General features: G+C 36.8%; 1 protein-coding gene across 1 annotated transcript in view; it reads left to right on the top strand.

The window, feature by feature from the left end:
- Nucleotides 1-1,908: 1,908 nt before the first annotated feature.
- The window catches only part of LOC107582205 (transcription elongation regulator 1-like), a 35,897-nt gene continuing 24,887 nt past the window's right edge, over nt 1,909-12,918 (top strand). The window contains exons 1-2 of the mRNA XM_016267955.1: nt 1,909-1,912; nt 2,002-2,345. Coding sequence (XP_016123441.1) covers nt 1,909-1,912; nt 2,002-2,345 — 348 coding nt within the window. The remainder of the gene's footprint in view (nt 1,913-2,001; nt 2,346-12,918) is intronic.

The following is a 12,918-nucleotide window of genomic DNA, read 5'->3' as shown; positions in this document are numbered from 1 at the left end:
GCTGCCGCCATGTCGTGAAGGCGCGGTGTGCTCCGTTGTGAAAGCGAAACTACTTTGTTTGGCCTTCCAAAAGGGGATGATATCTGCTTCGTCATGCCTGGAGCTGATCTATGCTCATTGCTGAGGAAATACTACAATTTTGCGCTGTGGACCGCCGGATCGGCTTTCACCGTGGACGAAGCGCAGTCCAGCCCGGGGTCGTCACATGTATTTGCTGCAAGCCCTCCGGACGCTCCTTCGTCGAATCCGCCGCCTCTGCTCACTCTAGCCCTCCGGCCATTCCTCACTTTATCCCCCGGCCTCTGCTCACTCTAGCCCTCCGGTCGTTCCTCACTTTATCCCCCGGCCTCTGCTCACTCTAGGCCGCAGTGTGTGATGTTGTGTTTCGTTGTGAAAGCGAAACTACTTTGTTTGGCCTTCCAAAAATGGACACGACTTGAAATCAATGATTAAGTTGTATTTACAACACTGTTCCAGAACACTTTAATCAAAATATTCAGATGTGTGCAGCACATTTTGTGGAGTTTTCTGATCCTGGTAGAGTAGACTACAATGCCGACTGTTCCGACTCAAAGACTGTAAGTAAATTTTTTATATTTAAAGAGTTCCCTTTCGATACTTCACTCGTACTGCGTCTTGCTGAAGACGCATATGGGAAAAAGCCTTTTTTCTCCTGAACTGAAGCCTATTTCATTCACGCAGTGAAACTGCACGGCCAATGGTTCGTGCAGGGCTTTAAAAACGAACCAATGGCGCGGCAGCGGAGCTGCACGAGCCTCTGGCGACGAAGCCCGCCAAAGCCCACCAGGATTGGCGGGGCATCTGGCTATATAAGCGCGCGCTCGCCACAGGATTCTCAAATTTTTTTCCCCTTCAGCGACGACTCTACGTCTCAAGCTGATCCGAAGCCGTTCGCCGTTGACACGCCTTCGCAGCTGGAATCGGGACCTCTCAGCTCGGCTGACCTGCTTCTCCGCTTCTTCAGCGACGCAGCAGTTCCGGTCCGGTTCCCCTGCCACCATCCGGCGACTTGCCACGCCGTCGCAGCTGGAATCGGGTCCTCTCAGCTCGGCTGACCTGCTTCTCCGCTTCTTCAGCGACGCAGCAGTTCCGGTCCGGTTCCCCTGCCACCATCCGGCGACTTCAAAGAGCTTCTAAAAGAGCAGCGGCGTTGTTGCAAATGCAGCGCCGTTATTGCAGCCCCAAGGAGTGCGTTTCCTGCTTGGGGAACCCCATGCGGAAGCTGCGCTCATGGGAGCTATTTGCTCTCATTGCGAGAGTTTTAGTCTCGCCTCTTTCCACTCACGGATCCCTCCCAGGGACCTGTGAGGAAAAAACAGTGGGGCAAAGGGGTCGAGCGATCGGCCACGAGCGAGCTCACGCCGGCCCAGATCCCGCGTGCCTCGCTCTTGCCGCAGAGAGAGTGTTCACCCGTCCTTTTCTCCCGGTCTGATCAGCGTCCCTCTGCTGATGCGAGCGACCTGATCTCATTCGGAGGAAGTGGAGATGAGCTGCTCGATGACAGCATATCACTGGCAGCATCGGATGGAGAGGAACTGTTGGGCTCGGAAAATGACCCCACCCCCTCGCCATCATCCGCGCCCAGCGCCACCAAAGATGGGACAGATACCGAGCTTCTCCGTATCCTCTCCAAGGTGGTCGAAGAGCTGGGTTTAGAGTGGTCCCCTCCAGAGGAGCCCTCTCGCAGCCGTCTGGACGAATGGTTTCTGCCGGGGCGCTGACAGGCCCCTCGTCAGCGTACCTCTCCATTCTTCCCGGAGGTCCATGACGAGCTCACCAGATCGTGGCGCACTCCATACTCCACCCGCCTCCGTACTGCCTCTTCATCCGCCCTCACCTCCATCGACGGCGCTGAAGAAAAGGAGCACGATAAGCCGACTCCCCTAGATGAGTCAGTGGCCGCGCATCTCTGCCTGCCCACGGCCATCGGCTGGAGAGCAAAGGCCGCTCACCCATCTAAGCTGTGTAGGACTACTTTAGCTCTCGCTGGACGCGCCTACACCTCAGCTGGACAGGCGGCTGCGGCGCGTAAGTCTATTGCGGTCCTTCAGGTCTTCCATGCCAAAATCCTCGCATCCGCCGAGTCTGGCCGGGACCCTGCTACCCTCAGAAATCTGAGGAGCGCGACAGACCTGGCTCTACGCGCCACCAAGACCACTGCCCAGGCGATTTGGAGATCGATGGCCAGCCTTGTGGTGCTCCAGCGCCATTTATGGTTGACGCTGATGGAGATGAAGGATAAGATCCCCTTCCTCGATGCTCCTGTCTCCCCCAAGAGCCTTTTCGGCCCAGCGGTCGAAGGGTTTGCTGAACGCTTCACAAAGGCACAGAAATCGTCCCAGGCCATTGGAGTACGGGCCCACTCGACTAGAGGCATCGCCTCGTCGTGGGCATGGTCCAGTGGTGTGTCCATTGCGGATATTTGTGAGGCGGCCGGCTGGGCCTCACCGTCCACTTTTGCGAGGTTTAATAACCTGGAAGTCCCGGCCTTACAGGCCAGGATCCTTTCCGCTTGAAATGGCACGCGCTGCGTAAACAGACATGACAGAGAGCCCTTGGCCGTGCCATGCCCAAGTTCTCTGGTATTGTTCACCTGTTAGCTCTCGACCCCTGGGTGTTGAAGTTACGGGTATACTCTGGAACGATTAACCAGGCCGGGTGTGACCTAGAAAGCTCAGCCCGCTTAACCTTGGGTTATTGTTGACTTCTCTATAAGCATTGGTTGCTTATGGAAGTTATACCTTTAGTCGTTCCACTACATTAGTACGGCGTGATTGGACTGTTCCCATATGCGTCTTAAGCAAGACGCAGGACGAGTGAAGCATCGAAAGGGAACGTACTCGGTTACTAACGTAACCTCGGTTCCTTGAGATACGGGAATGAGTACTGCGTTGCTAGCCGTGCTGTGTAGCTGCACGACTCAGTCGTCGCTTCAGTCGACGTAAACCTGAGAATCTTGTGGCGAGCGCCCGCTTATATAGCCAGATGCCCCGCCCATTCTGGCGGGCTTCGTCGCCATAGGCTCGTGCAGCTCCGCTGCCACACCATTGGTTCGTTATTAAAGCCCTGCACGAACCAATGGCTGTGCAGTTTCACTGCGTGAATGAAATAGGCTTCAGTTCAGGAGAAAAAAGGCTTTTTCCCATATGCGTCTTAAGCAAGACGCAGTACTCGTTCCCGTATCTCAGGGAACCGAGGTTACGTTAGTAACCGAGTACGTTTTTATATTTTATATATTTAAAGCAAGTTTTTTGGGCAGTGTAGAGTAAGGCTTGTTGTTTGACATTTCTCCGATCACAAATGCAGAAGTGGTTTTATGTTTACGCGGCGCGATGCAACGCAACGCGTAAAAAGACAATATAAGTCATTATAATCCATAATTATGTCCCCACTGGATGCAACAAATGCCTAATTTATAATGGGTTTTCATGTTTTTGAACGCACTGGATAGCTGGCCAATCACAGCACACCTCACTTTTCAGACCGATGAGCTTTGTAAAAATCAACGCGCTTCAGTAAGGCGGGGCACAGAGAAACAATAATGTACAGTATGTGGAAAATAATGTTTTTTTTAACCTTAAACCGCATAAACACATTTCATTACACCAAATACACAAAATAATGTTATTTTTAGCAGCATCATATGACCCCTTTAAATTAAATGGGAAATTTTGATGGAAAAAGACTGTAGTATCTTTCTTTTAAAATGTACTCTAATATTCTTTGTTATATTTACAAATAGAACTAAAAGTGAAATATTATTATGATGTAAAATTACATTTTAAAATAGTTTTATAAAAATACGTTTTCACAAAAATATGAAGCAGCACAACATTGATTATAATAAGAAATGTTTGTTGAGCAGCCAATCTGCATATTAGAATGATTTCTGAAGGATCATGTGACACTGAAGACTGGAGTAATGATGCTGAAATTTCAGCTTTATATCACATGAATAAATTACATTTTAAAATATATTAAAATAGAAAACTTAATTACAATTTAAATTGTAATAATATTTCAAAATATTTCGATTTTACTGTATTTTTTTAATCAAATAAATGCAGCCCTTTACATGAAAAAGATCTTACCATCCCCAAAAACTTTTGAACGGTAGTGTATTTTTATAAAATATAGCCATGCTTATGATGCCTTAAAATACTGTCTACGTAAGCAGCTGACTAGGTTTTGGAACAGAGCCGTTGTCTGTCTTCTCTCATCCCTTGATTCCATTGCTGCCTCTCTTAGATTCCAAAGAGACGCACAGCAGAAAGTCCCTGCTTTATTTTTAATGAATCCTGGCTCAAAGTTGCACTCCTGTACTCTCACCATGAAGTCAGTTTCCCTCGTAGCTCTTGAATACTCCCACATTTACCTCAGCGCTACACAAACTCTATCTCACTGTATCTTGACCTCTCTCTCCATCCTGACTCTTCATACATATTATTAGCCCTCATTTTCCAACAGTCTCTCTCTCTCAGTACTCTACTGTAAATTATCACACTCTCTCTTCAAGCTGCTCATCTCTCTGCTTTCCTTCACTCCGCTACTTATGTACTTCATATCAGAAGCATCTCTGGTTGAATGTGTGAAGATTATTCCAAATAGAGGGCTTCTAAAACAAAACTGCTTTTCTCTCCAGTTAATTTTACGATTTTTACCAAAAGAATAGTGATGATAATGTTTGAGCAGTGAGTTTTTGGTCTCCAATCATGTTGTTGTTGCAAAGAGTCTGTACTTTATATAGTATACATAGGATTCCATGTTTCTAGGTAAAGCATTTGGACCAACAACACAATATACAGTGGGTACGGAAAGAATTCAGACCCCCTTAAATTTTTCACTCTTTGTTATATTGCAGCCATTTGCTAAAATAATTTAAGTTAATTTTTTTCCTCATTAATGTACACACAGCACCCCATATTGACAGAAAAACACAGAATTGTTGACATTTTTGCAGATTTATTAAAAAAGAAAAACTGAAATATCACATGGTCCTAAGTATTCAGACCCTTTGCTCAGTATTTTTGTAACCTTGGCGAGATCTGTGCCTTGCCACAATTCTGTTTCTGAGCTCTTCAGGCAGTTCCTTTGACCTTATGATTCTCATTTGCTCTGACATGCACTGTGAGCGGTAATGTCTTATATAGACAGGTGTGTGGCTTTTCTAATCAAGTCCAATCAGTATAATCAAACACAGCTGGACTCGAATGAAGGTGTAGAACCATCTCAAGGATTATCAGAAGAAATGGACAGCACCTGAGTTAAATATATGAGTGTCACAGCAAAGGGTCTGAATACTTAGGACCATGTGATATTTCAGTTTTTCTTTTTTAATAAATCTGCAAAAATGTCAACAATTCTGTGTTTTTCAGACAATATGGGGTGCTGTGTATACATTAATGAGGAAAAAAAATGAACTTGAATGATTTTAGCAAATGGCTGCAATATAACAAAGAGTGAAAAATTTAAGGGGTTCTGAATACTTTCCGTACCCACTGTATACAATAATAACAAGTAAATATTGAGTATATTTTATTTCCAGTTACTTTGTGTATTTAGCTCCACCAACAGAAACATTTCAGTAAAAGCGAAATGAACCACTGTGGATCTCAGAAAAACACAGAGTAGTGACTTTCTTGAAAGAATGAATCAGTAGCTTTGAATGAATACGTTGAGTAAATGACTCAATGAATCATTTATTAAAAAAAGACCCATTTGTTTTGTTCCTAAGTGAATCATTATCAAAAGAATCAGTTCAAAAAGAGAACATTTATTTTAAATTGTAGTAATATTTCACAATATTACTCTTTCTACTGTATTTTTGATCAAATAAATGCAACTTCAGGGAGCATAAGAGGCTTCTGTATATAATGTACTGTAAAGATTTTAGAGTGTATTTTATTACAGTATTCTGTCTTTCCGGCTAAATCAAGTCAAACCTAAACATTGACTTATGAAACAGTCAGTTTTGCCACATTGAAAAGTCTGTATATAGTAAACAGAAGAGGTGGAATCACATTTTTTCACAGGCGCTGTGTATAATTGTTTCAAAGTCAGAAAGTCAAAATACACACACACTATTTGTAAGAAAATGACTATGTGTACAATGTGCTTGACATTTATGGAAAATATTCTATATCATAGCCAGTGTCTAAATAGCACCTGTCACCGCAAACATCACATGCCCACATAAAGTTGTTTTATGTGCATTAGAGGCTGTAATTATAGGCTTCCTAGATCCTGACTTGCACTGAACGCATCTTATTCCGGCCAAGAAACACCCACAAGAAGAGGCCGTCCGTTGACACATAAAGTGACCAAGCACTATTCATTTTCATTTGTTATTTAGGGACGGCTCTTTTTTCTGTGTTGTAGTTGCTGTAAACTTAAAAATAAAGGTTCTTTATTGACATCTATGTTTCAATGAAGAACCTTTAACATCCATAGAATCTTTTCATTGTACAAAAGTTTCTTAATAGTGGGAAAATGTTCTTTAGATTCTTTAAATGTTCTTCACACTAAGAAACATTTAAATTTTTAAGAACTGTTCACTGAAAGATTCTTCAGGAACCAAAAATGGTTCTTATGGATCACAGTGGATAAAATATATGCATATGGATAAAGTGTTTTTCTGTCTGTTCTGCATTTAAACACTTTCTGAAACACGTACATACACTTCCTTGTTCTTTCTTAATGTGTGTGAGTTCATGGGTTTGTGTCAAGCATGTTAATGTAAGGCTCAAGGCAGGTTGAACGGTGAGGCTGATGTAAAGTAATTAGGCCTTCAGAGATGTCAATTAGGCCTTTAGAGAAATCAAGACTTCAGTCTGAGGCTTCACCTGGTCACTGTTTGAAAGAGACTGGGTGTAAATCAGCTCAAGAAACCTTTTTCAGCATGTGTGTCAGGTAGACTCAGAGAGGCATTAATGTGTCAAGCTAAATCTGTTTGCTAATGGATGGTCATACACATCACAAAGGCTTTATTTCATAACCAAATGTGACATGCATGTATAGAATGAGAGCAGAAACAGAGCTGTGGGGAGATTTTCAGTGAATAACCTACATACAATTACGACATTTTCCTCACACAAATCTATTATATGATTTCATAAGACTTGGAATATAGTGCATGCATCATATGGACTGCTTTTATGTTGTCTTCTGGCTGTTTTCGGTCATTACAAACTGCCATGTGGAATAAAGCTCTATGAAGTTTCTCCTAAAGTTTTTGGAGTTATATGTAGCCTGATTTCACCAAGAAAGAAAGAAACAATGAAGAAAGAAAGAAAGAAAGAAAGAAAGAAAGAAGAAAAAAGAAGGAAAAAAGAAGGAAAAAAGAAATAAAAAATAGAGAAAGAAAAAGAAAGAAAGAAAAAAGAAGAAAAAAGGAAAGAAAGAAAGAAAAAGAAATAAGAAAAAGAAGGAAAGAAAGAAGAAAGACTGCCTTTTCAAACCACTTAAATTATATAAAGAAAGAAGGAAAAGAAAGAAAGAAAGAAAGAAAGAAAGAAGGAAAAAGAAAGAAGAAGAAAAAAAGGAAAGAAAGACTTTGACATTTCAAACCACTTAAATTATATAAAAAAGAAGGAAAATAAGGAAAGAAAGAAAGAAAGAAAGAAGAAAAAGAAGGAAAAAGGAAAGAAGGAAAGAAGGAAAGAAAGAAAAAAGAAAGAAAGAAGGAAAAAGAAAGAAGGAAAGAAAGAAGGAAAAAGCAAGAAGAAAAAGAAGGAAAGAAAGAAGAAAGACTGACTTTTCAAATCACTTAAATTATATAAAGAAAGAAAAAAAGAGAGATAAAAGAAAGAAAGAAGGAAAGAAAGAAAGAGAGAAAGAAAGTAAGAAAAAAGTGAGAAAGAAAAATTTAAGAATGAATGAAAGAAAGAAGGAAATAAATAAATAAATAAATAAGAAAGAAAGAAAGAAGTAAAATAAGGAAAGAAGAAAGAAAGTAGGAAAAGAAGGAAAGAAATAAAAAAGAAAGAAAGAAGAGAAAAAAGAAAGAAAGAAAAAGAAAGAAGAAAAAGAAGGAAAGAAAGAAGAAAGACTGACTTTTCAAATCACTTAAATTATATAAAGAAAGAAAGAAGGAAAGAAAGAAAGAGAGAAAGAAAGTAAGAAAAAAGTGAGAAAGAAAAATTAAAGAAAGAATGAAAGAAAGAAGGAAATAAATAAATAAAAAAGAAAGAAAGAAAGAAAGAAAGAAGGAAAGAAAGAAAAAAGAAAGAAAGAAGAGAAAAAAGAAAGAAAGAAGAGAAAAAAAGAAAGAAGGAAAAAGAAAGAAGAAAGAAAGAAAAGAAGGAAAGAAAGAAGAGAGAAAAAAGAAAGATTAAGAAAGAAACAAAGAGGAAAGAAAGAAGAACGAAAGAAAAAAGAAAGAAAGAAGACAAAGAAAGAAAGAAAGAAAGAAAGAAAGAAAGAAGTAAAATAAGGAAAGAAGAAAGAAAGAAGGAAAAGAAGGAAAGAGAGAAAAAAGAAAGAAAGAAGAGAAAAAAGAAAGAAAGAAGAGAAAAAAAGAAGGAAAGAAAGAAGAGAGAAAAAAGAAAGATTAAGAAAGAAACAAAGAGGAAAGAAAGAAGAACGAAAGAAAAAAGAAAGAAAGAAGACAAAGAAAGAAAAAAAGAAAGAAAGAAAGAAAGAAAGAAGTAAAATAAGGAAAGAAGAAAGAAAGAAGGAAAAGAAGGAAAGAAAGAAAAAAGAAAGAAAGAAGAGAAAAAAGAAAGAAAGAAGAGAAAAAAAGAAGGAAAGAAAGAAGAGAGAAAAAAGAAAGATTAAGAAAGAAACAAAGAGGAAAGAAAGAAGAACGAAAGAAAAAAGAAAGAAAGAAGACAAAGAAAGAAAGAAAGAAAGAAAGAAAGAAAGAAAGAAAGAAAGAAAGAAAGAAAGAAAGAAAGAAAGAAAGAAAGAAAGAAAGAAAGAAAGAAAGAAAGAAAGAAAGAAAGAAAGAAAGAAAGAAAGAAAGAAAGAAAGAAAGAAAGAAAGAAAGAAAGAAAGAAAGAAAGAAAGAAAGAAAGAAAGAAAGAAAGAAAGAAAGAAAGAAAGAAAGAAAGAAAGAAAGAAAGAAAGAAAGAAAGAAAGAAAGAAAGAAAGAAAGAAAGAAAGAAAGAAAGAAAGAAAGAAAGAAAGAAAGAAAGAAAGAAAGAAAGAAAGAAAGAAAGAAAGAAAGAAAGAAAGAAAGAAAGAAAGAAAGAAAGAAAGAAAGAAAGAAAGAAAGAAAGAAAGAAAGAAAGAAAGAAAGAAAGAAAGAAAGAAAGAAAGAAAGAAAGAAAGAAAGAAAGAAAGAAAGAAAGAAAGAAAGAAAGAAAGAAAGAAAGAAAGAAAGAAAGAAAGAAAGAAAGAAAGAAAGAAAGAAAGAAAGAAAGAAAGAAAGAAAGAAAGAAAGAAAGAAAGAAAGAAAGAAAGAAAGAAAGAAAGAAAGAAAGAAAGAAAGAAAGAAAGAAAGAAAGAAAGAAAGAAAGAAAGAAAGAAAGAAAGAAAGAAAGAAAGAAAGAAAGAAAGAAAGAAAGAAAGAAAGAAAGAAAGAAAGAAAGAAAGAAAGAAAGAAAGAAAGAAAGAAAGAAAGAAAGAAAGAAAGAAAGAAAGAAAGAAAGAAAGAAAGAAAGAAAGAAAGAAAGAAAGAAAGAAAGAAAGAAAGAAAGAAAGAAAGAAAGAAAGAAAGAAAGAAAGAAAGAAAGAAAGAAAGAAAGAAAGAAAGAAAGAAAGAAAGAAAGAAAGAAAGAAAGAAAGAAAGAAAGAAAGAAAGAAAGAAAGAAAGAAAGAAAGAAAGAAAGAAAGAAAGAAAGAAAGAAAGAAAGAAAGAAAGAAAGAAAGAAAGAAAGAAAGAAAGAAAGAAAGAAAGAAAGAAAGAAAGAAAGAAAGAAAGAAAGAAAGAAAGAAAGAAAGAAAGAAAGAAAGAAAGAAAGAAAGAAAGAAAGAAAGAAAGAAAGAAAGAAAGAAAGAAAGAAAGAAAGAAAGAAAGAAAGAAAGAAAGAAAGAAAGAAAGAAAGAAAGAAAGAAAGAAAGAAAGAAAGAAAGAAAGAAAGAAAGAAAGAAAGAAAGAAAGAAAGAAAGAAAGAAAGAAAGAAAGAAAGAAAGAAAGAAAGAAAGAAAGAAAGAAAGAAAGAAAGAAAGAAAGAAAGAAAGAAAGAAAGAAAGAAAGAAAGAAAGAAAGAAAGAAAGAAAGAAAGAAAGAAAGAAAGAAAGAAAGAAAGAAAGAAAGAAAGAAAGAAAGAAAGAAAGAAAGAAAGAAAGAAAGAAAGAAAGAAAGAAAGAAAGAAAGAAAGAAAGAAAGAAAGAAAGAAAGAAAGAAAGAAAGAAAGAAAGAAAGAAAGAAAGAAAGAAAGAAAGAAAGAAAGAAAGAAAGAAAGAAAGAAAGAAAGAAAGAAAGAAAGAAAGAAAGAAAGAAAGAAAGAAAGAAAGAAAGAAAGAAAGAAAGAAAGAAAGAAAGAAAGAAAGAAAGAAAGAAAGAAAGAAAGAAAGAAAGAAAGAAAGAAAGAAAGAAAGAAAGAAAGAAAGAAAGAAAGAAAGAAAGAAAGAAAGAAAGAAAGAAAGAAAGAAAGAAAGAAAGAAAGAAAGAAAGAAAGAAAGAAAGAAAGAAAGAAAGAAAGAAAGAAGTAAAATAAGGAAAGAAGAAAGAAAGAAGGAAAAGAAGGAAAGAAAGAAAAAAGAAAGGAAGAAGAGAAAAAAGAAAGAAAGAAGAGAAAAAAAGAAAGAAGGAAAAAGAAAGAAGAAAGAAAGAAAAGAAGGAAAGAAAGAAGAGAGAAAAAAGAAAGATTAAGAAAGAAACAAAGAGGAAAGAAAGAAGAACGAAAGAAAAAAGAAAGAAAGAAGACAAAGAAAGAAAGAAAGAAAGAAAGAAAGAAAGAAAGAAAGAAAGAAAGAAAGAAAGAAAGAAAGAAAGAAAAAGAAAAAAGAAAGGTAATTCCTTCTTTTTATTTCACAATTCAATTTTTTTCGTGCAATTCAGAGAAAATTGCAAGATATAAATTTGGAATTGTGAGAAAAAAGTCTGAATTCTGATATCAGTATAAATTAATATAATGTTAAATAATGTTAATAAATAATATACAACTGTGAGATATAAACACAATTCTGAGAAGACAAATTTGAATTGTGAGATATGAAATTTCAATTGTGAGAAAATCAAGAATTGTGAGCTAAAAAGTTGCAATGACCTATTCCATGGCAGAAACATAAAAACAACAAAAACGAAAATAAATCAATCAAATGAAAACAGAATTGCAAGAAGTACACTCAAAAACTCAAAACTCAAAATTGTGAACTGCAAAACAGTGAATTGAAAATTGTGATTTTGAAATTTGGAATTGTGTGGAAAAGTGTCACCCGAGTTTATATCTCTCAATTCTGACTATGTAAAAAGGTCGTACTTGTGGGATATCTACTGCAATTTCAAGAATAAAAGTCAAAATAAGTGAGATAACTCAGTTACCTTTATTATCATTATTTTTAAACAAGCTTTAGATATTTAGGCTCAGTCTTTGTTCCCACTTAATTTAAGGGGAATATGTGTTTAGAATCAAGGCCAGCGTTGCAGACAACAGTATCAGTACTAACCCGATAGTGTGTTCATTTAACCTCTGTGTCCGTCACTAAATGACTAACACTTATGAAATTTTCCGCAAAGCACTTGTGAATCCTTGAGCGTCCAATTGAGTGCTTAGAAATCCAACAAAATAAAATGTGTTTCAAGTGTCAGTTCATGCTTAAAGGACAGGCTTAGATCGACACAAACTTCTATGCAGTTCAAGGTTGGTCTGGCAGATGGATCCTTAAAAAATATGTTAACCAGCAAAAACTTTGCTAGCAGACAACAGTATCAGTACTAACTCGATAGTGTGTTCATTTAACCTCTGTGTCCGTCACTAAATGACTAACACTTATGAAATTTTCCGCAAAGTACTTGTGAATCCTTGAGCGTCCAATTGAGTGCTTAGAAACCCAACAAAATAAAATGTGTTTCAAGTGTCAGTTCATGCTTAAAGGACAGGCTTAGATCGACACAAACTTCTATGCAGTTCAAGGTTGGTCTGGCAGATGGATCCTTAAAAAATATGTTAACCAGCAAAAACTTTGCTGCCTCACTGACTTAAAAGGCAGCATTTTTGGACACCTTTTAAGAAGCTGATTTCTATGCAAGACTGTTTTCACCACAGAATAAAAAAGGTAATTGCAACTTATCTATTTGTTTGTCACAATTCTGCTGTTTCTCTCTTTTTTTCCCCCTCACAAATTTAAGTTTATCTTGCAATTCTGACAGAATTCTGAGTCTTACAATTCTATTTTCTGCTTCCACCACAGAATACAAAATAAAAAAGTAAGTGAGAATTTTAATCTCATAACTCCATAATTTTTTTCTCAATATCTCACAGTTCTGACTTTTCTTCTCAGAATTGCAATTGACTTATTTTGCAGAATTGCAAGATTTAAACTCAGAATTGTGAGATATAAATTCTGAATTCAGAATTGTGAGATAAAAAGTTGTAATTACCTTTCATTCATTCATTGATTGATTGATTCATTCATTCATTCCTTCATTTGTTGGCAGAAACAGGCTTTCATAGATTTCAGAAAGCATCCCACGCAACTTAACATCATGTCAATTGAACAGTAATTCTAAACTGAGTTTATTCTTCAAACAATGTCTTTTTAAAAAAAGTGCTTGTCTTTGTTGCATCTGGACCTCTGACTGGTTTCTATCTAGTTTTAAACAAGTGACAGATTAATTTTCTGGTTTAGTTAAATGCAAATCTTAAAAAACTCAAGAACAGAAGACATGGAAAGGATTTTCTCATTTCTTTTAAAGGGGTCATATGATGCTTTTTTAAAGATCATTATTTTGTGTATTTGGTGTAACAGAATATGTTGACATATTTTAATGTTCAAAAAACACATTATTTT

This window comes from Sinocyclocheilus grahami, unplaced genomic scaffold (assembly GCF_001515645.1).
Source record: "Sinocyclocheilus grahami isolate Dianchi unplaced genomic scaffold, SAMN03320097.WGS_v1.1 scaffold41.1, whole genome shotgun sequence".
Lineage (NCBI taxonomy): Eukaryota > Metazoa > Chordata > Actinopteri > Cypriniformes > Cyprinidae > Sinocyclocheilus > Sinocyclocheilus grahami.
The sequence above is the reverse complement of the archived record's forward strand: the minus strand, read 5'-3'. Positions and strand labels throughout refer to the sequence as shown.